Raw genomic sequence first — 24,592 nt, 5'->3', positions numbered from 1 at the left:
TGGGGAGAAATCTAGGTTTGTATCTAGTTTTTCCTTGATTTCTGACCAAAGCGCTGACTTCTGCAAGGGACTGCGGCCACAATTTTCCATGTAGAAAGAGAAGAGTGGTGTCTCTGAATAGCTGAAGGTGTGCACTTTTCAGAAATATATAGTTTGTGGGGGTTATTTCACAGGTAGGGGGGGTTAACACTGAAAAACTGCAGGAAGTGCACATAGAGCGCAGCCCCCACATTTTTAGCTGTAATTGCCCTTGTGCATTGCCCCTGCTTTGGAGTGTTTGGTGCCCATGTCTTTATGTGCACCCATACATATGGGGCATCATTTTATTCAGGAGAAGTTTGTCTTTCAAATATGCCTTTGTTAGAAAATTTTTATGAGATTTTTTTTTGTCAAATCCACATTTGATCATGCGTCCAAGTTTACGTTTTAGAAAAAAAAAAAAAAATGTCATAAAAAGTTCCAAATTTCACAATGCACTGACAAAAGGTATTTGGCTTTTGAGTGAAAACTACATTGCACCTAGAAACCTGAAGGTCTGTAGTTTCTAAAGATACCAAACATGAGGGGATATTTTAGATTTACATATAAGTTATGCTGCATTAACTGTTACAAGCGCTTTTCTGCTTTGTTCTGGTGTGATATTGTACTAAGTATTGCCTTAGTTTGGGGGTTACTTCTGGACAGGAACTGTGGGGTACCACCACATATTTGGTATCGTTGGAATTGGGAGTATCAGGGCTTTTACAAACAATAAAAAAAAGTGAGTAAAATTAACTTTTCTATGGAAAAAAACCTCAAAATATACAGAAATTTTTCATAATTTTATTTTTTTTTTACATATTTCACCCAAAATACACATCATATCTCCAGAAAAGTTATAAAATTTGGTATGTATGTCGAAGCCCAATTAGTGACGAAAAAAACGATATATAATTTCCCTAGTTTCGTGGAGGTTTTCCTACCAAAAAACATTGTTAAAGTGAATGAGTACAAAATGCTTAAAAAACGTCTGGCACTGGGGGGAACCGAAATGACGAATTCGGCTGGCACTTAAAGGGTTAATGTACACTGTTTCCCTATGGTTAGTCACTGCTTTACAGAGCTTACAATCTAGAGTTAGTGATTAGGGCACAGGGAGGTTCTGTAACCAAACTGACAAAGGAGTAATTACCTGGAAGTATAAGACTGCATTGAAACAAGAGATATAGGGGAGGTACTGGGGGGGGGGGGGGCAGAAGTATAAAGGAGCCAGTAGGTTTGGGTTATGAAGCTTATTGTGTTCTACTAGCGCTACTGTTCGGAGGCCAGCCCTCGAGCCACTTCTTAGAATTAGACTTAGTTGAACTTTATTAAATTACTTTCATATAATTAAATTGTTTTATAAAGTGAAATGAAATGATGCAGACATTCCCTGACTCAGTGATCTACAGAACATATCTAACGTGTGCAGAAGATTTTTTTTTTCTATATGTCTCCCCTCTATGATTAGATTGTTTTTATTCACATTGGTTTTCCCCAGAGACCCTGATTTTCATTCCAAGAGAATTGGTGCAAGACATTTCATCATTTGGGGGCTCTTACTAAACTCCCGGCAGGCTTTTATCTAAGAACTGCTAAATGCTGGGAAGGGAAGAAAACAAACAGCCACCATGGAACATTCTCTGTCTACTTGCTTAACCCTTTCACAGCACTTCATATAGATAAAAGCAGTTCAGCAATGGGGAGACCCTGTCTATTAAGGAGTTTATTCACACCACCCAGTTCTATCTAAAATCAGATATTTTATTATGCTGGCTAATACCTTCTAAACCATACAACAACTTACTAGAACATAAGAAATTCTACTATAGGCTCACTCTTTATGGGAATTCACTCAAAGAAAGAAACAGCAACATCCATTGTATACAAAGCAGGTAAGCACCTGTGTTTTATTCACAGTAGGGTTTTCTCACAAACATAGTGACTCAGCTACTATAGAAAATGATGGTCTCCTTGTTTCTACCTATTGGATACTTACAGCTCCTACACTTTCAGCCTAAGTGAACACAGCCCCTTTGTTATTCTCCACATCTGTTGTGCCTCATAAAGCATTCTGAGACACATACTTACTCTCTAAGGCTTTTACCATCGCTCTACCCCAACTCCTGTTTACATAGTAATTATATTAGTAACATATAATTCTAAAACAATATTGACTCAATATGTAGAATAAGTAAAAATATCCACAATCTGGTGGGTTCAGGGAATAACATATCAGCTGTATGTAAAGTATAGGATATTAGCAGCCCCAAAGAGGAGGTACATAACCATAATGGCAGGGTTCCCATTTACATTGTTACATTTATTGGTTAATATCTTTAGTGTGTTGATTAACACTATGTGATTAGAATTTATTTCCACACAGGGGGGCAAGCATTTTAGTTTATTTCCATTTAACTGAATTGAAATGTGTCCAGCTGTTTCAGAGATAGAGGAAACTAGAAGAAGAGCATGAGGTGGGCATCTTCCTTGGTGGGAGTCAACAACCTCTCGCCTGCCCCAATCTGCTGTCTTTTGGGGAAGACGTTAAAAAAATGTAATTAGAAAAACTTGCTTAAAACCCCACAGATTTCAACTTTTGCTCTTAAATCAAACAAAACATTAGGGTAAGGGCCAGGGCTCCCCCACCCCTGTTTCTAGTTGGATGTAACCCTTGTCCCTTTGTAAAAGATAGTTGCTAAAGATAGCTAATAATAACAGAGATACTCATTATGTTATCAGCCCAGTGTATATAAGAAATTAATGGCCGGAGGATGTGTTTATATACTCATTCCAGACCACACAGCGGCTTGCACTGTCTATTCACATTAAAATCAGCAGGAAACCAGCCATAATAGGAGGTAGCATACTTTAACCAATCTAAAGCTGAGCTGAGCTCAACCAACTGTAGTATGGCACAACTCCCAGCTGGTTCCAGTACAGATAGGTACATTCCCTGTAATGTATATTTGTAGCCAAAAGCCCTGTGTAAATGCATGCATATACAGTATATTCCCATACAACAAAGCACGAAGTGCTTATTTGGCATTGTATACAGTAAGACCTACTTTTCTGTCATTGTCTAATATAGGTGGGCCAGGCCACCAAAGACATGGCTTGGTAGCTTTCTCTTCATTTCCTTTTGTAGCTCTCTCTTTGTAGCCGAGTTCTGATGTGTTTGTTTGTCTAGTGTGAGTATAGGTGGTAATGGTGGTTTAATGGTAATAGTTTCAATTTTAGCCTGCCCATAGTCTTTTAGAATATTTGAGTAGAACTTCCTGCACCCTCAAACAACCAAAAGGGCTGATTTACAACCACAAGGCACATGAATGGGTGCAAAGATGGCACCCAGACAAGCTTCATACAAAGGTGCTTGTGCCCAGTTCTGCCTGTTTTTATGAGTATGGTGCTTATTTAAAGCTGCAAGGGTCACGTGAGCCCAAGAAAGCCTGACATACCTTGAGCAGGTCATGTTTCCAGGCTCCATTTGGTAGTTCACCTACATCCACTCCTATGTGCACTAGTTGAATCACTTTCAAACTCCATTATTTTCGCCATGTACAATCAGCATGAGTAAGCAAGCAGGAGCTAGGATTGGACCATATTGACCATTCAAGCACAAGTAGCAGAGCCTGCAATTTTGGAATATAAAAGTGGGGATAGCACTGTCTTTGTGCACTAAGTACTTAAGCAACAGCGAATGAGCCATAGGTTGGAACGTTCTAGGCTATATGCAATATACCTTCCTTCAAAATCCAGCTTGGTGACCCTCAACAAGTGGCTCATAAGCAACATGTTGCTCACCAACCCCTAGGATGTTGCTTATTTTGGAATTCTTGGCTTGGAGGCAAGTTTTGGATGCATAAACACCAGGTTTACTGACAAAGAGAGCCTCCAGTGTGCATAGGGGCTACTAAATAGCCAATAACAGCCCTTATTTGGTACCCCAGGAACTTTTTTTATGCTTGTGTTGCTCCCTAACTCTTTTTACATTTAAATATGGCTCAGTCATGGGTAAATAAGGTTGGGGATCCCTGGTGTAGCTTCCTCGCTAGGTCCCACCTCTACAGCTGACAGTTGCATGTGTGACTGCTGTCTGTTTAGAGCCACAGAAGACCTTGCCCCACATTTCCTGCAGCATGTAAATAGCTGCATCGCACACAGTTTAAAATTCCTAATTCCCAACAAGTTTCCAACTAATTTACCTTCATGCCCTGGAGCACTTGGCTTTCACAAGTGGAAAGTTTTTAATCGGTTGCAACTATTGTAAAAAGGCAGCTGATCTGAAAACTAGGTTATATGAAACATAAATATAATGGCACTGTGCGTGTTGCATGCATCGATCAGTCTTTTGAAGGAATCGTTATGCCCTTGCCAAATGCATTCCCTATTATAGATAGTGTAATTGAATTCAGTTTCACTGCTCATTGATATTGATTTTGAGAGTTCCCCACCCCGACGCATCTGGAAATTCTGCAGCTGTAAGAGATGTTTATAAAAGTTGAAACCAAAGATTCTATAGGGAAAAGTGTGCTCTCCTTCCATACATACTATCAAATGTAAACCTCCAATTGATGTGGCCCACATGGTTTATCACTTGGTATCATCTTTGTGATACAGTTGGCCCTTGGGGTAAATGATTGGATCATGCAGAATTTGGTACAAACATGGATACACAGATTCACTCATTCTGCACATGAGCGGTAGAGGAATCCCGGCTCCTATCATTTCCAAGACTACTGGTGAGCTCCTGCATGCTTAGCTGGGAAATACATTTGATATATGGGTGTATGACAAGTGTTGTAGTGATGGCCTGCCCCCATACAGTTTATCTACATCTACAAAACCACCTGGTTAATCACGAGTTATAATCAGTGAAGAGCGAATCTGTTCCGTTTCTCTTTGCCGAAAAATTCGTGAATCTTTCAAAAGATCCACGAAACAGCGAAAAATTCATGAAACGGCAAAAATGTTGTGCGGCAAAAAAAATTGTCACTCGCGACTATTCTTTTGTCGCCCGCGGCTATTCTTTTTTGACGCCGGCGACAATTTTTGGACGGGCAGTGAATTTTTCCGCTGCAAATTTTTTCATCCGTTGTGCGAAACAATCCGCCAATGGCGAAACACGGAGATTCGCTGTGAATCCATGCCTGGCGAAACATTTCGCGCATCGCTAGTTATAATTAGCCTGACCTATTTAATCACTTGCAAAGTGTTATGGAACTAGTAACTGCATGTAGAACCCTACTGACTCTTTAGCCAATCACAGACTTGCAAATATAGACTTGCAAATGGCACCTCCTTGTTGGGGACTCCCTGACAGCCTAATAACCTTCTTCTTCAGAGATAAATTGCTAACTGGCCATGCAGGAATGAGATGAATGGAACCTACAGATGGGTATGAGGGTTCAGTATTGGCCTAATAATTAGGGGATGCTGATTTTATCACTAATTATCTGGATGACTGTTCTGTACAAATGAGTACATCACCTGTTATCAAAGATATCATAGTAACAGTTACTGAGCAACGGCTTATACATAGTGTTTTATTAGCAAGAAAATTTGCGAAGCGGCGAAAAAAATTTGTCGCACAATTTTTTTGTCGCCCGCGTCTTTTTTTTTTGTTGCCTGCTCTTTTTTTGACGCTACTGCGCCCAATTTGACGCGCGACAAATTTTTCTGTGGTGAATTTTCACTGAAGTTTCAAGAAACAATTCCCCAATGGCGAAATGTGGGAATTCGCTGCGAATCCATGCCTGGCGAAAAAATTTGCTCTTGACTTATTAGCATCATTATATTTTGTTAACACACTAATCCAGGAATCTACAACCTTTTACTTGTGTAAATGTGTTGGTGAGCTACATACGCATGAAAAAAGTACCTTGAGGATGCTAAATAAGAGGTGTGATTGGCTATTTGGTAACTCCATGGGGACTGCTGCCCTGCAGAAGTCTTGCTTGGAGTAAAGCTGTGTCTCTGTGCTTCCAAAACTTGTTTCCAAGCCAGAGATTTAAAATTAAGGACCTGCTTTGGGATCACTGGGAGCAACATCCAAGGGGGAGATGCCCCTGAGCCACTGGTTGGGGATCCCTGCACTGAGCCAACAAAGCAGAAAGGACTGACATTTGTGTTGTCTCTCACTGTAGGTACAGAAGAACTGGGGTCTGGAAGCTACGGTGAAGGTTATGTGACAGACCCTAAAAGTGATGACGATGGTTATACGACTGATGATTCAGATGATGATATCTACATAGATGAGGTAAGTGGAAATACCCAGTCATTGAAGATACTTAAAGGTAAACAGATACCAACAGATAGTTTATATCATATTAAATGGCACATTAAAGAATATTACCTTGTTTCCTTTCCTTCATTTCAGTTCCTTTTCCCTTTATTATACAATATGGAATAATGGTGTTATTTACTGTGATGTGTAACATAAATTGGCATAGAATGGCCCATTAGTAAGGATATTACAAGTCACCAATGAGATACATGACAATATAAGGTACAAGGCCATGGGTGAATTATACAGGTCTTTGGAGTCTGGAGTGGCTTTAAATATGGCTTTTTCCCACTGAGTAATGTGACACAGGTGACATCACTAAGCACAGATTATAACTGATTACATCACTACAGCACTTTCATTAGGATACAGAGCGTAGTCTTCTAACTAACTTTGAGGTTAAAGTTCTGTTCTGCCTTTTTCCTTTTGGCCTTCTGCTGTCTGGGATCTAAGATCACTGAGATCGCCTGTCGAACAACAGCACAGGTTCCCTAACTTGACTGCTCCCTTGTCCCACCTTCACAACTTCAAAACTGTGCAGTGGTGTTGGCGGCTACCATCTTTGGCCAGCTCATTTCTATTTCTCACTGTGGTCTCTATGACTGGTGAACAAGAACATGCACACTGGACCAGGACAATGGGTTAGCTTCCGTTGCGCATACAGCTGCTCGCTGATGACTGGGGCCAAGGCAAGGAAGAGAAGAAGCTTGGCCAAAGATGGCGTCCACCAACCACACTGTGCAGATACACAGCTATGAAGGCATGACAAAGGGAGCAGCTGGAGAAGCTGTAATGAATATATTTGGGAAGAGGCCGGGGGGAAGGGGGGCTGTGCATTGGGGATGAAGGGGACAAATTTGTGGGAGTTAATACTATACTATAGTCTCACATAGGTCTCTGCCTGTATCAACCTCACTTGTCAGGTAATTGGTTATCAAGTAACATCTCTGTATTTTGATCTTGGTACAGCTCAAACCACTTCCTTCTGGGAAAGCGGGAAGCACAAAGGTTCTGGTTGATACTAAGGTGACCCCAGGAACTTACACAAAGATCATTCCATTGGCATCAAAATCTACTGTGTCCACAGTCACCTCTACCATTTCGACTAAGGCTCCAGTGACCACTTCTGCAACCACAACCTCAACTATGGCCTCCACTACTACTGCAGCTAAAGCCACCAAAGCGAAAATGGCCAAAGACCGTGGCACAGGCTTCCCCCCGAGGCTCTTTGATCTGACTTGTGAGGAAACATTCTGCCCGGCAGATAGCTTCTGCCTTAATGACTATGACCGTGGAGGCTCCCAGTGCCACTGTAACCTAGGGAAAGCTGGAGGGACCTGTGAGAATGGTAAGAGTATTTGCCATAATCATGTATTAATCATCCATCACAATCTGGGCAGATATAGATAGATAGATAGATAGATAGATAGATAGATAGATAGATAGATAGATAGATGATAGATAGATAGATAGATAGATACATTGATGATAGATAGATAGATAGATAGATGATAGATAGATAGATGATAGATAGGTGATAGATAGATAGATAGATAGATAGATAGATAGATAGATAGATGATAGATAGATAGATAGATAGATAGATAGATAGATAGATAGATAGATAGATGATAGATAGATGATAGATAGATAGATAGATAGATAGATGATAGATAGATAGATAGATAGATAGATAGATAGATAGATGATAGATAGATAGATAGATAGATAGATAGATAGGTAGATAGATAGATAGATGATAGATAGATAGATAGATAAATGATAGATAGATAGATGATAGATAGATGATAGATAGATAGATAGATAGATAGATAGATGGATAGATAGATAGATAGATAGATAGATAGATAGATAGATAGATGGATAGATAGATAGATAGATAGATGATAGATAGATAGATGATAGATAGATAGATAGATGGATAGATAGATGATAGATAGATAGATAGATAGATAGATAGATAGATAGATAGATAGATAGATAGATAGATAGATAGATAGGATAGATAGATAGATGATAGATAGATAGATAGATAGGATAGATCGGCTTTACAGAACCGTTCTAGCTTGTGGACTGGTGTCATTGTGTGGACATATGAAGGTGATGGGGGAATGAAATTGTGTTTTCTTCACTGTAAAAGAAAGTAACACATGTGCCCTTAGCTAGGAAGTCTTTAGAAGCATTTCATGCCAAGTTATTGTATGTTATGTAGATACATTTGCTGAGAGGGCTGGTTTCTTAGATATCCAGATATCCAGGAATTTTACCTGGGGTTTACGGTGCTTGCTCCACCTAGTGGCTGGTTACAGAATATAATAAGAAATATGTATGTATGTATATCTTTATTTATAAAGTGCTACTTGTATACGCAGCGCTGTACAGTAGAATATATTAATACAAACAGGGGGTTATTAAGATAATAATAGATAAATACAAAGTATAACAATAAATACAACTGAATACAAGATACAGTTGCAGAGTCAAAGACACAAGAGGATGGAGATCCCTGCCCCGTAGAGCTTACAATCTATATGATTATTATTAATAAAATATCTAAATAAATAAAACCCAAGGTGTACCGGACCCTTTCGGCTCGACACTATAACCAGTCGCTGTCTATAGGGTTAATAGTTACAAAATGATAACTCTATGATTTAAGTAAAACATTGGGTACAATAAGCACTGCAGGGAAGGTCATACAGAACCAACAGACTGTATTTATTCTGGAGACTGAGAGGGTGTACCCCACCCCACAATTACGTAGAGTATTGATCTAATGTTGGTATTTTGCTGCCTTGCATTAGTAGGCTAATTATATTAGGCTTGCGGTTAATTAGCAGTGTGCAAGCAATGGCAATGGCGATATGATGTACGTACAGTATGGAACTCTGAGTAGTACAAATTAGGCCAATGTGACATTCCGTAGTGCAGGGCAGTCTTAAAGAGCAGTTCAACCCCCCCCCATGAAATAGTCAGATAGTATAATGCTTGTTCCATAGGGAACCTCATGCTCCATCTGTAGGTCTGTAGTCTTTATTGTGTGTATGAATATTACAATGCACTACTGCACATAAGATCATCTTGGGTTCCGCTGGGTTTTCATTTCTATTCTTATGGCTTGGATCAATTCTGCTTTTTTTTTTTTTAAGGATTAATTTTATAATTGAAATATAGGGATTTGAGCCCAGCTCCAGCAATCCTTTAGCTAACAATCTGTCTTTCTTTCCAGATATAAATGTGCAGTTTCCCCAGTTTTATGGGCACTCGTACATGACCTTTGAGCCCTTGAAGAACTCCTATCAGACATTTCAAATAACTTTGGAATTCAGGGTATGTGACCAAGAGGGCCATTACTAAGTTGGACTGGTTCAAGGGTATTGCTAAGTTGGACTGGTTCAAGGCCATTGCTGATTTGGACTGGTTCAAGGCCATTGCTGAGTTGGACTGGTTCAAGGCCATTGCTGAGTTGGACTGGTTCAAGGCCATTGCTGAGTTGGACTGGTTCAAGGTCATTGCTGAGTTGGACTGGTTCAAGGCCATTACTGAGTTGGACTGGTTCAAGGCCATTGCTAAGTTGGACTGGTTCAAGGCCATTACTGAGTTGGACTGGTTCAAGGGGAGGGTGTAGAGGGCAGTTGCGTTGGACTACCAGCATCAGAGGGGTCTCTTAGGGAGAGTTGTAGTTTACACCAGTGGTCCCCAACCTTTTTTGCACCATGGACTGGTTTCAAGCAAGACAATTTTTCCAAGGACAAGGGATGGGGGGTGGCACATCTAGTGCATAGTATATAATTTAATTATTACATATTTGACGTAAATGTAATTATTAAATTTTATATTATGCATTTTATTATTAGTATTATTATTACATACAGCTTAATAAAGTACTTTGGTCCTTGTCGTGATCAGTAGAAATCTTCCTGGGCTTCGCATAGCTGTTGTCATGGCTGTGTAACACATCAGTTGGGATCACAGGTAATTGGGGCCAGAGGTGGCCGGTTCAGCACAGCACATGGCCTGACACCAGTCCCCGGACCGTTGGTTGGGGACCCCTGGTTTACACAACAAAGAGCATGTTATGTTGCATGTTTACTACATACATGGATATATCCAACCTGCAGCCCTGGAGTTGTAGTCAACAACATCTGATTGGCTGCCTTTTGCACATCCCTGATTTATATATGTGCCCCCCTTGATTGGGCCCCTGTTTCTGTAAATCAATCCTGATTATTCTGCAAACTGACATATCCATGTTTGCCTTCAGGCTCAGAGTGATGATGGCCTACTGCTGTACTGTGGGGAAAATGAGTACGGCCGTGGAGATTTCATGTCGGTGGCAATCATTCGCCGAAGCATCCAGTTCCGGTAAGTGTGTGTGGCCAGTGTTGCTCTTTTCCATGAGCCAAGAAGCTGAAGTAACACACCAGACTCTAGCGGGGTCTGCAGTGGTGTAACTATAGAGGGAGCAGTCCCCATGGTTGCAGGGAGGGGCAGAATACAGCAGGGGGGTTGGCACAGTGTTGTTACGCTACTGGGTTACGCTACTGAGATTAGGGTTGCCACCTGGCTGGTGTTTCACAGCCCTAACATGTAGACCACCAGCCAGAGCCATGGTCGGTTTACTGGCAATATACTTGCTGATAAATTAATTCGTAATCCCCAGTTGGTCAGCCTAAGCCCACCCCTGAGCTTCTGCCCCCCATCTCCCCTCTTTCCTGGCCAATACCACTTTCGAACTGCCTTCTATCTGATTCTCCCTCTTCTTTGACCAATGGTGTAGCAGCGCACCATAGCCCCACCCATTTTGCGTCACAGACCCACCCTTTTTGGTCCCGCACCCCCCACCTCCATGTCATCAGCAGGGTCCACAAAAAAAAACCTTATCTGAGATGCCATGTTTTGTTGCTGCTTTATGGATTCAGTATTCATTGTTCCCAGGGGTAATCCTAAAGACTCATTAATTACATTAATGTAATAAGGGGCTCATTTAAAAATATATGTAATAACTTGCATTAATATGGTTAGAACAGTGTAAAAAGCAGTTTTTACACTGCTAATATCATGAATCTAAAACAACAGCACCACCTGCTGTTTACTTTGGCTGACTGTGGTTGACAGAAACAGAAACAAACGCCACTTTCTGAGCAGAATATCGCGTAACTCCTCTGGTTACTATCTAATATTGAATATTGCAAATTGCAAAGGGGTTCAGAAGAGCACTCTGAGCAACTTTACATTAATCTGTGGACTTTAGAAAAACAATTGTGCATGCAGTTTGCATTGGGGATTAATGTTTCCAGTGGGTATTAGTGTTCATTGCTGAAACGAAGCCAGTAGGAAATGACTGTTTTGGATCACTGAATGCATTACTTCTGGCTTTCTATGTAATACTATGTTTACTATGTAATAAATCTGCCCATTATTGAATCAGACCGTGGGCATTCAGAGAGGCAGGGGTAACACGGCTGAACTGGCTCTCTCATCCCTTTCCAGGTTTAACTGTGGCACAGGCACCGCAATAATCACGAGTGATCGTAAAATCAAGCTGGGCAGCTGGCACGTCGTGCGTGTGTATCGGGAGGGAACAAACGGATGGTTACAGCTGGATAACAGCTCCCCTATATCCGCAAAATCACAGGTCAGAGTCATAGAGATGTTTGCTAAATATATTGTCAGTTTTCCTGGTATCTAGGAAAGTATAACAAATTTAGAAGTTTACAACTTCAGTCTATCTCAAGACTTCAATGTTCTCTGACTAGCCAAAACCTAGTTAGAAAAAGCCATCAAGCTTGAAGAACTGCATTTTATCCTCGTCTACCAGTTATTGAGCTACTTTTTCCTTCTCTCCTCAGGGGCAGTACAGTAAAATCACATTCCGTACGCCTTTCTACATTGGTGGGGCGCCCAGCGTCTACTGGTTGGTCAAATCAGCAGGGACTAACCGTGGCTTTAAAGGGTGTGTGCAGTCTCTGTCTTTAAATGGAAGGAGTGTTGACATGAGACAGTGGCCCCTGGGAAAGGCTCTGAGTGGAGCTGATGTGGGTGAGTTAGTAGGGCGAGTAGCCTCATCATGTCCAGATCTGAAGGACTGAAGTAATGGAATCTGTTTGTTCCCAACCCTTAGGTGACTGCAGCATTGGCATCTGTGATGAGGCTCCCTGCCTTAATGGGGGCACATGTAGAGCTAAAACAGCTGATTCCTACCTGTGTCTCTGCCCTGCTGGATTCCGGGGGCGCCACTGTGAGGAAGGTAAATGAATTACCCTTGTCCTACCCCTTCTTCTTCTAAATGCTTTGACTGGCAGTTCCCAAGCTTCTCACTTACCTACACCTAAACACTAATCTCCCTAACTGGCACACAATCACCTCTGGGCACCCTATTCCTTGCTGGGGCCACAAGGTGCCCTTTATAGCTATCCTATCACCAAATCTCTCCTTCTCCTAGTTAGCCCTATCAGGAACAATTTGTCTGTGCTAGTCATATGCATTTATTACATTGGTATAAGCATGTGAGCGCATTGATGGTACAAACATTATTTGGATATAGACTATATATATATAAGGTATAGATTGTTGAGTATTGATGGTTCCAGTTACAGGAATCGTGATTTAAGTATTAAGAGAATAGTTGATTGATGAACAGGAGGCATGGTTTGTATGTGCTGAGAAACAGGAAATATTATGCCAATAATAGGGAGCATTATTGTTTATTATAGGCTTTCCAGTGCTGGGTAATAGATTATTCCTGGAAAGAAAACATTTGTTATGTATAAGGGCTAAAGAAGCCAGAGGTTGTGGCTCAAGTAGTTTAGGAGCCAAGCTCTTATATGAGCTAAAAGAGATTTATTAGATAGGGATTGTAGCGTAGGAGGCGGTGGTTGCAAGTCCCCCTTGGAGATCCAACCTTTTGTAAGGGCCCACTTAGCTCATTGCAGGGAAATATCAGCGTATCAGCCATCCAACCATAGTTACAAGAACATATAGAGCCCCAAATCTCCCTACAACTTACCCTCCAGTTGGGCTTTAGGGTGTATATAGGAGATATAGGCTTTCTTCCCAAACTTTAGACTAAGGCCTTCAGGCTGAGCCCATGTCATTGCTCCAAGCCCTATGTGAGGGGCAAGGCTCTCATTGCCCACAAGTGGTGTCACTAAGCAGCAATAAAAACTAATATAAATCACCATTAATCAGGATATAATTGATTAGTGTATTTGTTCTGCATTCCAGTTATAATGTTTCCTCTGTTTTTTAATTTTTTTTAGCCTTCACCCTGGCGATTCCTCAGTTCAATGAATCAGCCCGTTCCTTTGCATCGGCAAGGTGGCCCTTAGAACCTCATCACTATCTTTCTTTCATGGAGTTTGACATGACGTTTCGTCCAGACATGGAGGATGGTACCATACTCTACAGCTACGACACAGACAGCAAAGACTTTATATCTCTAACCATGGTCAATGGCTATGTGGTGTTCCGCTTCGACTGTGGCTCAGGGACCGCAGTGATCAGGTATGTAACAAATATTCATTTGAAAATATTCATATCATTGCTGGGAATCGTATTTGAGCAACAACTGAAGGGCCAACCATGTGGCAATAGTGATATAAATGTTCTTGTCCCCAGCTTGACTTACATCCTACGTCCCCCCATCTTTCTAGCAAACGCTGCTCTGTGAAGCCCCTATCTGCTCTGTGAAGCCCCTATCTGCTCTGTGTCAGCCCAGTTAGGCTTATATAATAAGAACAGTTAGGCTGTGATTTGGAGACAACATTTATAGTATTTGCTTGTCTAGATATTCTTGGAACAATGGCTGAATGGCCACACAGTAGTGTTTTATATATCCATAAGCTGAGGCTAGTGGCATACTTGGCAGATCCTCTATCACCATTTTTTCTGTCAAATTACTCACTAAAGGAATTCTGGGAACTAATCCCAAAGAGCTCCAAGAAAATCCCATTTACATGGGTTTATCCTATAGCAGTGATCCCCAACCAGTGGCTCGGGGGCAACATGTTTCTCACAAACCCCTTGGATGTTGCTCTCAGTGCCCCCAAACCAGGGAGTTATTTTTGAATTCCTGACTTGGGGGCAAGTTTTGGTTGAATAAAAACAAGATTTCCTACCAAATAAAGCCCCTGTAAGCTGATAGGGTGCATAGAGGCCCCTAATAGCCAATCACAGCCCTTATTTGGCACCTCCATGAACTTTTATGGTGCTTGTGTTGCTCTCCAAGTTTTTACATTTGACTGTGGCTCACGAGAAAGAAAGGTTGGGGATCCCTGTCCTATAGGCTAAAGCTCACCCACTGGGTTCTAAAGCAGAAGCCAGGATAATAGCTGATCAGATTCCCAACTACAGACCGGTTTCACCCTTCTTGGAGCTCTTCAGGATTAGTTCTCAGAATTCCTTTTGTCTATTTGCATACGTATGAGGCGGTCTCCTCAACCGTATCGATTTGTTCGTGAATCCCCACTCCTGGCTCTACCTAAGCTGATCAGAAAACCCTGCACTACACTGATGAGCCCCAACAGTCTGTAGTTGGGAATCTGATCAGCTATTGTCCTGGCTTCTGCTTTATAACCCATTGGGTGAGCTTTAGCCTATAGGATAAACTGTGAATTTTCAGAATTCCTTTTGTCTATTTGCATATGTATGAGGTGGTCTCCTCAAGGGACACTTGAACCAAAAACTCTGAAAACCATTGTGTTAGAGGCAATGACATGATGTCCTGTTTTTTTCCAATACATTTGTAACATAGGTTTCCATATGTTTAGTATTTTCTCTATTTTATCTACAAAAATCAGGACTGAGAAACCAGTTACAGTCGGCCAATGGCACGAGCTGCGGTTCTCACGCACGGCCAGAAATGGGATCTTACAAGTGGACAACCAAAAGCAAGTGTATGGAATCTCAGAGGTTGGAGCCCATTTTCACTTTCCTTTGACTAACCTACAGTATATCTACTAACAGTGCATATAGCAATGTATATATTCAGTTATCAGGGATGCAAATTGATAGGTTAAGCCATAGTGAATCATAACTATGCATTCTCTCTCTTCTAAAACCTTTCTCAAACCCAAGCAAGCAGACATTCACTATAACCACCCATGGCATGGAACTGCATTACCCACCTGCCCTTACAGCTAACAAACATCTCCTGTGGCCATGACACCTCCCTGCTCCATTCTCCTCATCGCCCGTAACAAGGAACATATGAACATATCACTGGTGTGAGATTAATTACTGAGCCCACAGCTTGGGATCAATAATACCTAGAGCAAATGTACAGTACATGTCCCTAGTTTGCAGCATATCTATGCTAAAAGATAGCGCAACATAAGAAAAAATGGCGGTGTCTATATTAAGCTGTTCTTGGACTCCTACATGGTTCTGTAGCCAAATCATGTTTAATATGGCAGGATATGCTGAAAAAAGTATTTGTAGATTACAATGATGTGATCATTCAATCCGTGTTATTATGTTTCCGTGCTGCTTCCGACTCCCAAGTGCTCAGAGCAATCCCATGTTGTTCTTCATAGCGAGTTCCCCAGCCCTGCTGTCTCTGTATGATTAATGCTCTTAAAGTGGGACACATTGGAATCCAGAGTTTAAATCCTCTTTCTAATTGGCTACAAGTGTGTTTGTCTGTGACACGGGGAACTAAGCCACTAATGACATAACGTACCAAGAGGAGTTTGTTTGTAATGGCAAGTGGAAATCATTTATTTATTCTTGTTGGCTCTTAGATGTCAATGGGGGTCCTTAAAAAAAGCTTCTTCTATTTAAGTCTGTCTCTTTACATAGTCCCTAGAGAGCGGGAGTACAGAGCTTCATTCTTATGTAGTACTACTGGTGTTTATTAAAGGGGAACTGCACCCAAACACAACTTTTTGAAAAGAAAACACAATTTCAAGCAACTTTGCAATATACATCAATTGAAAGTATGCAGCCGTTTCCTGACGGTTTGGAACAGTTCCCTAAGCCCCGCCCCCTGTTCCCCTGCTGATCTGGCTGACTACTTTGAGACTCAAATAAAATGTAATAGTAGTCGCCTGTCCTCAGCCTGCCTTCAGCCTGCATCCTCCCAATCCCACAATTCCCTGCACACATGCTGTCAATAAGGAAAGGAACATTACAGTACAATGCATTGTGGGTTATGTAGTTCCTGCATGCTGCCTGTAAGCTGTGGAGAAGTTGTTACAATTTGTAACATCAATGTTTTAGTCTCTCCTCCCCCGCCAGGATTTCCGATGATGCAGAAAGAAAAGATTTCAGCATATAGGATTCGGATTCGGTTCAGTATTCACCAGAATCTGTCAGGGAGGATCCGGGGGTTCGGTCGAACCTAAAAAACTGGGTTTGGTGCATCCCTAATATCGATACTGTACGGCCAAATACCGTCATAACTAAGAAAAATAAATAAATACATATTGTGAACTGTAACTCCTGCTGAAACTGTTGCTATTGACTCTGTGGTCCCAGATTACCCATGTGTTATGCGTGGTAGATATTCATTCAGTGGATAGAGTAGACCACACTATAGCTACTGGCCTACTGACATGGGAATATCTCTAACAGACTAATAGTTGGGATTTTAAACCTGTCCCAGCATTTTTGGAAGAAGAAAACCCAGAAACAAATTCTCCTTATATGTTCCATGACATAATATTCTTTATGTTTTAGGGAGGGTTCACTCAGATTAAGTGCAACACTGATCTCTTCATCGGTGGGGTTCCTGATTATGATACCGTGAAAAAGAACTCGGGAGTGCTTAAGCCTTTCACTGGGAGCATCCAGAAGGTAAGTGAATATAATTGGACACTGTGCTAAGTCAGTTGGATGAGAAGTCCATTCTTCTTAATAGGAGCTAAATATTACACGTGTTAGTGGGCGCAGGGAATAAAATATAAGCTGATTTCCATTGTTGTTGTGATACATACCAAGTATCCTAACGATCATCATATACTAGGCCCAGAAGCATAACACATAGTGCATCTGAAATCTGACCATAAAATGGCCTTCAGTTTAGCACCCCCTCCACTATATGTCCTGCTAAGGGGAAACACTTCATAATATGCAGCAACATATTCTTAACCTCCCAGTGTGCCATTGATTGGTGTTTAACGGCCTGTATGAGTAGGCCACGAGTCACTGCAGGTCAGAATATTCTTATCTAGAACATACAGTGACCCTGGGGGGTGAATAAAGGTGATAACAGCTACAAAATACAATATTACCTTTATTCTATATTGAATATTTTCATAAAAGAGCCTTGTTTCTCTTTGTGTTCTCTCAAAGTCTTGTTTCTCTTTGTATTTTGTGCGCAGCTCGTACTTAATGACCGGATCATTAGCCTGATACAGGGCTTGAGTTCTGGAGTCAATCTGGAAAATGCAAACCATCCGTGCGCTAACATACCCTGTGCAAATGGAGGGAGCTGTAGGCCCCAGCATGATAGTTATGAATGCGATTGCCCTTTAGGCTTTGATGGAAAGAACTGTCAAAAAGGTAAGTCACCAAGGGAATTCATGTTTATTCTAAAACAAATGTACTACAGAGATTTATTTGTATTTTCTTATATTCTAAATTATATAATTTTATGGATGTTTGTGTTTTTATATCTGACTGTATTGCTTGCCTAAAGCTGGCCAGACACAGACCCATAAGAGTTTCCAGCAGAGTCAGTGGCTTATTGATTAGTGCATGGGGCAAAACAACAACCTGCCCATTCACTGTCCCAAAATAGGCCAGAAATCTATTGGGCAAGTTTGGAATTTCTTCAAGCAAGAACCTCATTTACTCGCTGATGTGGGCTTCTACCAAGAAGTCCCTATAGACTTCTATTCTAGAGGCCAGATGTTTAGATCAAGGCCAAATTGGTAAAATTCCACTTTTCGTTGACCTTGCCAAAAAGAGGATCTCTTGGTGTATGGCCAGCTTAAAGGAGAAGGAAAGGCATTTTGGCATTTTACTGCCAATAGATTAGCCACATTAGTGCCACCTAGAACAATATTTTTATTCTGCAGAAAGCTTTCCTAGAAGCTCCCTCTGTTTGTTTAAGATAGCAGCTGCCATTTTAGGTTGGTCTCAGTAGCTTCCATGTTGCAGCTCTAGCTGCTGGTAGCTCAAATTACACAGAGAGAGAAAGAAGGGGGAGGGGAGAGAGGAGAGAGCTGCACAGACTTTTGCCCTTGCCCTGAAGGACTTTTCTGAGAGAAGGAAGTCTGACACAGAAGAACATGTTTACAAAAAAGAAGAAAATAAATCCTTTGTTTCTTTTGATAGAGGACTCAGTGTAGCATTACTGTGGCTGTATTTACATAGACCTTTCTGATAAAGCTTACTTAGTTCTTACCTTTCCTTCTCCTGTAAGGCATTCCCTGTAGCTACAGAAGCCCTAGTGGCTTAGGACAGGCTTATTTTGTGTCAGAAATGGTTGTGTTGTATAACAGAGACATGGTTAATTCTCAGTTTGACAAGACACGATTTCATATGCTGAATGCTAATGTTCTGTCTTTTTTGCTGGCATGTGGCAGAGTGTGGAAATTACTGCATTAATAGTAAGTATTGTGATATGTCACCCCGGCTACTAGGGAAACTCTGGAAACCTTTAGTAGATTTGGGTAGAAGCCCAGAGCTGTCTTTAAAGGGATGAAGAGTGGAGACTGCCCTCTGCTGTGATAAAGCCATGGGGAGCATGAGCTGCAGATAGGAAGTGTAGGTATAGCAGGTACAGGAGAGCAAAATGGAGACCACGGGCCAAGATGAGATATCTTTGGTGCCCAACCTGTGGCCTTTTAGCCATTTCTGAAGTACATCTCCCAGCATGCACAGGCAGCAGAACTGCTAAATAGTTTGCCTCCAGCCCAGCACAGCTAAATTAACCTTTACAAACCATCATGTACAAGGAAATTGGATATTATTACCAACAGTGATCTGGTATTCTCACATAATGATTCCGTGCAGGCCTCCACACTGCAATTCTGTTTCTTGTGATCTGAAGAACCTAGAGATTTATACCCTATGTAGTACAGGGGCTTCTAAGTAGGGAACAAGGTTACTGGGTCCTACAGCAATATTATTTTTAGGGTCCCCTCTGACATTAGGGAAAATAACCAGTTTTGGATACATACTGATATTGTGTCTTTATTAGGAGCCAGCACTGGGCCTTCTACACTCTTGGAACCCCAGGAAGCACCTATGGTCAATTATATGTGAATGTTTATGGAGCCAATACAATTTCTCTTTAGATGGAGCAGGAACATTTTAATGGAGCTCTCTTGCATTTTTTTTTCAGTCATTACAGAAGCAATTGAAATCCCACAGTTTATTGGTCGCAGTTATCTCATATACGACAACCGAGATATTCTCAAAAGGTAACAGTATATACTTACTAATCTAATAACATTCCATGTCAACATAAACATTGTATAGTATCGAAAAAGTTTTATCATTATATGTATAACAAGATACAAACCCAATGGCCTTACGTGTTTCGTGCCCTAATGGTACTACGTCATAGACATGGATTGTAAGCTTCATTGGGGCAGCAACTGAGCTAAACCATTGATGATCCTGATACAGAGTTGCATACCAGTTTGGTTCTATATAAATAAAGGATAATAAAAGGCAGTCTCAATAGACCCAATGCAAAAAAAAAAAAAACTCAATTCACACCTTTTAAAAAATGAAAATCAGCAGGTTGGTTCCATTAGGTTTATAAGACCTCTTGGTGGTACCAAAGCTGTGACAGGCTTTATTCATTACTTATCATTTTTTTTTCCAGAGTTTCAGGCTCCCGATCCAACCTATTTATGAGATTTAAGACGACAGTGAAAGATGGTTTGTTGATGTGGAGGGGGGACAGCCCGATTAAGGCCAACACTGATTTCATTTCCCTGGGGATCCAGCAGGGAAACATTGTTTTCAGGTAATAATGCTTATATGTGAGATTGCTAAATGTTACTCCTAGGGGCTGATTTACTAATCCACGAATCCGAAAACTTCGGATTGGAAAATGAACATTTTGCGACTTTTTCGTATTTTTTTGCGTTTTTTTTCGTCGCCGTTACGACTTTTTCGTAAATTGTCGCGACTTTTTCATAGCCAATACAAATTTCGTGAATTGTCGCGACTTTTTCATAGCCATTATGACTTTCGTGAATTGTCGCGACTTTTTCATAGCCATTATGACTTGCGTGAATTGTTGCGACTTTTGCATAGCCATTACGACTTTCGCGAATTGTCGCGACTTTTTCGTATTGAGCACTTGAAAAATTCGCGACAATTCGGGGAAAAGTCGCAAAATACCGATCATTACGAAAAAAACGCATTTGGACGCTTTTCAGACGTTCGTGGATTAGTAAATGTGCCCCCTAGTCTTACTTCCAGTAATATATACATATTTATATATAATAGTCTGTATGATAAATTATTATAAATGGTACTTGGTGATGTAATTTCTGTCACATGACTCACTGAAACTTCTGTGAAATAATGTACCCCCTGGCCATTAGTCACCATGACTTGTAGAAAAGCTCTTTCCTTCAGCTTTGTGCCTTTATATGGCCATGGAACTCCTTGGTGACTTTAAATATCCTTATCATTTACAACCCAAGTCATGCCTATTTCAGTATGTGCCAACATACTGGATCCCTAGGTATCTCATTGGCTACAGCAGCTGACCACATCAGTCTCATTTCCCAATTCCCCAGCATATTGGGTATTTGGTCTGAAAAGGATATTGCTAAAGAATAACAAATACTGTGGTTCAAAAAAATAAAAAATGGTTGAAGTTAGGTGCAAAGTTAGTGGTCAGGATGTAATTTTCTATTATAAATACATTAAAGACATAGAAAAGCTAAGTGTATTTTTTCCTGTTCTTTCTCACGGATGCAGCTATAACCTTGGCAGTGGCATGGCCTCTATTGTGGTCAATGGCTCTTTCAATGATGGACGATGGCACAGAGTAAAGGCTGTACGGTAAGGGAACATTTTGCTCATGGAGTTGTCTTGTAAGCTGTAGATCATGCAATGGTTCTTTCTATTTTTTACAATTCATGAATGCTTTAGAGCAGTGGGTTTCATGCATTTTCCCCCCCTTTGCTTACAGCATTGCACTCCAAAAGGTTACACATATATCTAAACATTGACTTATCAGTCATTCTACCTACTCCAGTCTCATTCGAAAGCATTATCTTGGATAATAAATATATACTGGTATATATATATTTTTTGAAAAGCCTTTTAACAATGTACATGTTTAATTTTAGGGATGGTCAGACTGGAAAGGTTACAGTGGATGACTATGGTGCTATAACTGGGAAATCACCAGGTCTTATGCGTCAACTGAACATTAATGGAGCCCTCTATGTTGGTAAGTGCCAGTCAAGTTCCAGGGACAGTTTGAATTATACACAATCAGTTTTCTGCTATAGTGAAAACACCTCTTTGAATTGGCCAGTGGCCCTGGGCTATCAGTATCCATTCATATAAATATGTAAAGGGAAGAGGCTTAATAATGGTGATTGGCCACTAAAGACTCTAGTTAGGCATCTATTTTGTGGGATCATATGGATACACCATCCAAAGAGACACAGTCCATACACTGAGCTTTGAAAGTTCTATTAATGTAGAGAGGGACATGGTGAAGTGATGATGAAGTGGAGCCAAACATACCTTCTTGGGAAAAAAGAATAGCTTGGCACCATTTTGTATCTATTATCATTTATAACAGAATTATCCTAGTTGATTATCAAGAATGTATGTATGTATATCTTTATTTATAAAGCGCTACTTATGTACGCAGCGCTGTACAGTAGAGAACAAAGGACACAGGGCATATAAGGTAAAATACAATAAGTGCAATAGAAAAATTCACAGGGATTGTCAAACCTGTAGCCAATGCAACAGTTAGAATGTTTGATGCATGAAAGTGCCAACAGGGGGCGTTCTAACTTCTTCATTGAGGGATAGCTGGGTTTGAAAGTTCAACAAGTAAGATAGAAAACAAAGGAAAGCAGCATTTCTTTGAGCTAAAGAGCGAGCCACACTTTACAGAGAGTGGAGATTGCCCTGACCCGTAGGTGGCTATCACAGGAGACATTTTAGATGTAGAATAAGGAAGGCACTTGATGGCTAGGACACTTTACATGGAAAGGCTGTTCTACTGGTCACTTAAATTCATATTAAGGGTTACCAGCTTGCTCATTGGTTACCATGGTCCGGCTGGGTCTACTGACAGCAGATACATTTGGATAAAAAGGAAATACAGGTATGGGATCCCTTACCCGGAAACCCGTTATCCAGAAAGCTCCAAATTATGGAAAGCCTGTCTCCCATAGACTCCATTATAAGCAAATAATTCTAATTTTTAAAAATGATTTCCTTTTTCTCTGTAGAAATAAAACAGTACCTGTACTTGATTCCAACTAAGATATAAATAATCCTTATTGGATGTAAAACAATCCTATTGGGTTTGACTAAGGTTTTATTGATTTTTTTAGTAGACCTTAGGTATGGAGATCCAAATTATGGAAAGACCCCTTATCCGGAATACCCTTGGTCCCGAGCATTCTGGATAACGGGTCCTATACCTGTATACAAAAAGACTGATGTGGCAGTAGAATATATAAGGGAGATCATGGTAAGGAGAAAGGAGAGGAGAAAGCAAGTCTAAGTACAACCCAAACAAATGACAACTATACTAAGCCACAATGAGAGCTGATTGAGCAGGGTACAAACACCCCTGATTATGGCACGGTGGTTATCTATTTCTGATGGGGTATTTGCGGGCAGTGAATTAATCTCATGAGCTCCTGTAATACCCAACCTCCTGCATTTTTGTCTCCTAGGTGGCATGAAGGAAATAGCTCTGCATACAAACCGTCAGTATTTGAGGGGCCTGATAGGCTGCATCTCCCACTTCACACTCTCTACAGACTTCCATATTTCACTGGTTGCAGATGCAAATGATGGGAAAAATATAAACACCTGTGGAACAAAATGAAAACAATCCAAATTGGGTAAATTTCCCTTTTCCTTCCACTCCTGGAACAGTGGAAGACTTTGCACTCTGAGGATGCTTGGCAGCCTGAAGGTCATTCCTGAAGAACCCAAGACAGGAACCAAAAACCAAGATTTTACCCTTTATTCACTTTTATAAACCAAGTGTAATATTTTCTAGGATTTTTAAAGTGAAGATCTTTTAGAATTACAGGACTAAAGTGAGAGAAACGTGTGCCTTTCTCCTACCGCAAATGTTCCATTGAGTTGTTCCTCCCATCTAGGTGTCTTCTGCCTTCAATGAGTCCCACGTGATTCTTGTGGAATTGGGCAAAGCTTGTTTACCAAGTGCATACGGACAGAAGGGAAAGTGACTAGAGATAGGTGGTTCATGCCTTTGGCACAACGCACCTGTAGCTATGAAGAATCCAAAACCTGTGACTTATTATTAGAGACATAATGGTCTAGTAGGTAACTTTTTCCAGTCCATCTAGAAACGATGCCAGTTTACTATTTTACTGGATGGATGTTTTTACGTGACATCATTTCAAAAGGGGAGACTCGATTTCTTTTCTATTGCATTAATGCATCCAAACAGAACCAAAGAAAACCAATGGAAAATTCCAGAATGTCTACCAGCAGCCAAGAACCGATGTTTGGGGACCCAGCATGTCCAACAGGAATCACAAAAACACTGAGCGGTATTCACTGTGGTTTATTTGTAGCAGGGGTCGGTTGTTGTTGCAGGTAATGAAGTTATTTTAGAGAACATTCATTCTGATAAGTTTTTTTCCCCCTTTTGCTAATTTATTTTATTTATACTTGGCCTCAAGGGCTGAGAATGTTCAGGTCAGTGTTAATCATGCACATTAAAGTTTCTCACTTTTTGCTTTTTAAAGTAAATACTTATTTCTTTGCTTTATTCTAAACTGTTGACGTTCTTTTGGCTTCTTTGATATTTTCTGTTGTTCAAACGTTCTGTAAAGAAGAGAGACGGTTCCAACCAGTCCAGCTTTTGTTTTATTGGAATGACACTCTGGATGGGTTCTCCGAAGCAAATGGAAGCATTGTACTTCATTTGTTGTGTTCAACAGAACACCGGGAATTTTCTGAAACTTTCCCAGTTTAGATATTACAAATTAATGGTGCTTGGCCAAAAATATTGACCTCTGAATGAACACCTAGCAGTTCTGAATGACAAGAGAAGAGGGCTGAGATGCTCAAAAGCGGAAGCTAATTCCAAAATGTGGTTGGGTATCTATAGGC

At 40.7% G+C, this 24,592-nt stretch overlaps 1 protein-coding gene across 2 annotated transcripts in view; it reads left to right on the top strand.

Annotated features, from left to right (window-relative positions):
* Window positions 1–24,255, top strand: part of egflam (EGF-like, fibronectin type III and laminin G domains) — a 72,545-nt gene extending 48,290 nt beyond the window's left edge. Inside the window, exons 8-23 of one of the 2 annotated variants that reach the window (XM_002938190.5) lie at window positions 6,165–6,277; window positions 7,274–7,652; window positions 9,555–9,655; window positions 10,590–10,690; window positions 11,819–11,963; window positions 12,178–12,367; window positions 12,450–12,575; window positions 13,588–13,831; window positions 15,127–15,238; window positions 17,006–17,122; window positions 17,650–17,830; window positions 19,620–19,698; window positions 20,109–20,252; window positions 21,221–21,304; window positions 21,595–21,698; window positions 23,176–24,255. In XM_002938190.5, the coding sequence (XP_002938236.3) occupies window positions 6,165–6,277; window positions 7,274–7,652; window positions 9,555–9,655; window positions 10,590–10,690; window positions 11,819–11,963; window positions 12,178–12,367; window positions 12,450–12,575; window positions 13,588–13,831; window positions 15,127–15,238; window positions 17,006–17,122; window positions 17,650–17,830; window positions 19,620–19,698; window positions 20,109–20,252; window positions 21,221–21,304; window positions 21,595–21,698; window positions 23,176–23,330 (2,375 nt within the window). In that variant the 3' untranslated portion in view covers window positions 23,331–24,255. Of the gene's footprint in view, window positions 1–6,164; window positions 6,278–7,273; window positions 7,653–9,554; window positions 9,656–10,589; window positions 10,691–11,818; window positions 11,964–12,177; window positions 12,368–12,449; window positions 12,576–13,587; window positions 13,832–15,126; window positions 15,239–17,005; window positions 17,123–17,649; window positions 17,831–18,858; window positions 19,573–19,619; window positions 19,699–20,108; window positions 20,253–21,220; window positions 21,305–21,594; window positions 21,699–23,175 lie in introns of those variants that run through there. The other variant, XM_031894525.1, reaches the window with a different exon arrangement.
* Window positions 24,256–24,592: the final 337 nt, after the last annotated feature.

The sequence above is a fragment of the Xenopus tropicalis genome, chromosome 1 (genome assembly GCF_000004195.4).
Source record: "Xenopus tropicalis strain Nigerian chromosome 1, UCB_Xtro_10.0, whole genome shotgun sequence".
Classification (NCBI taxonomy): domain Eukaryota; kingdom Metazoa; phylum Chordata; class Amphibia; order Anura; family Pipidae; genus Xenopus; species Xenopus tropicalis.
Note: the sequence above shows the minus strand (reverse complement) of the source record. Positions and strands in the feature narration are given on the sequence as shown.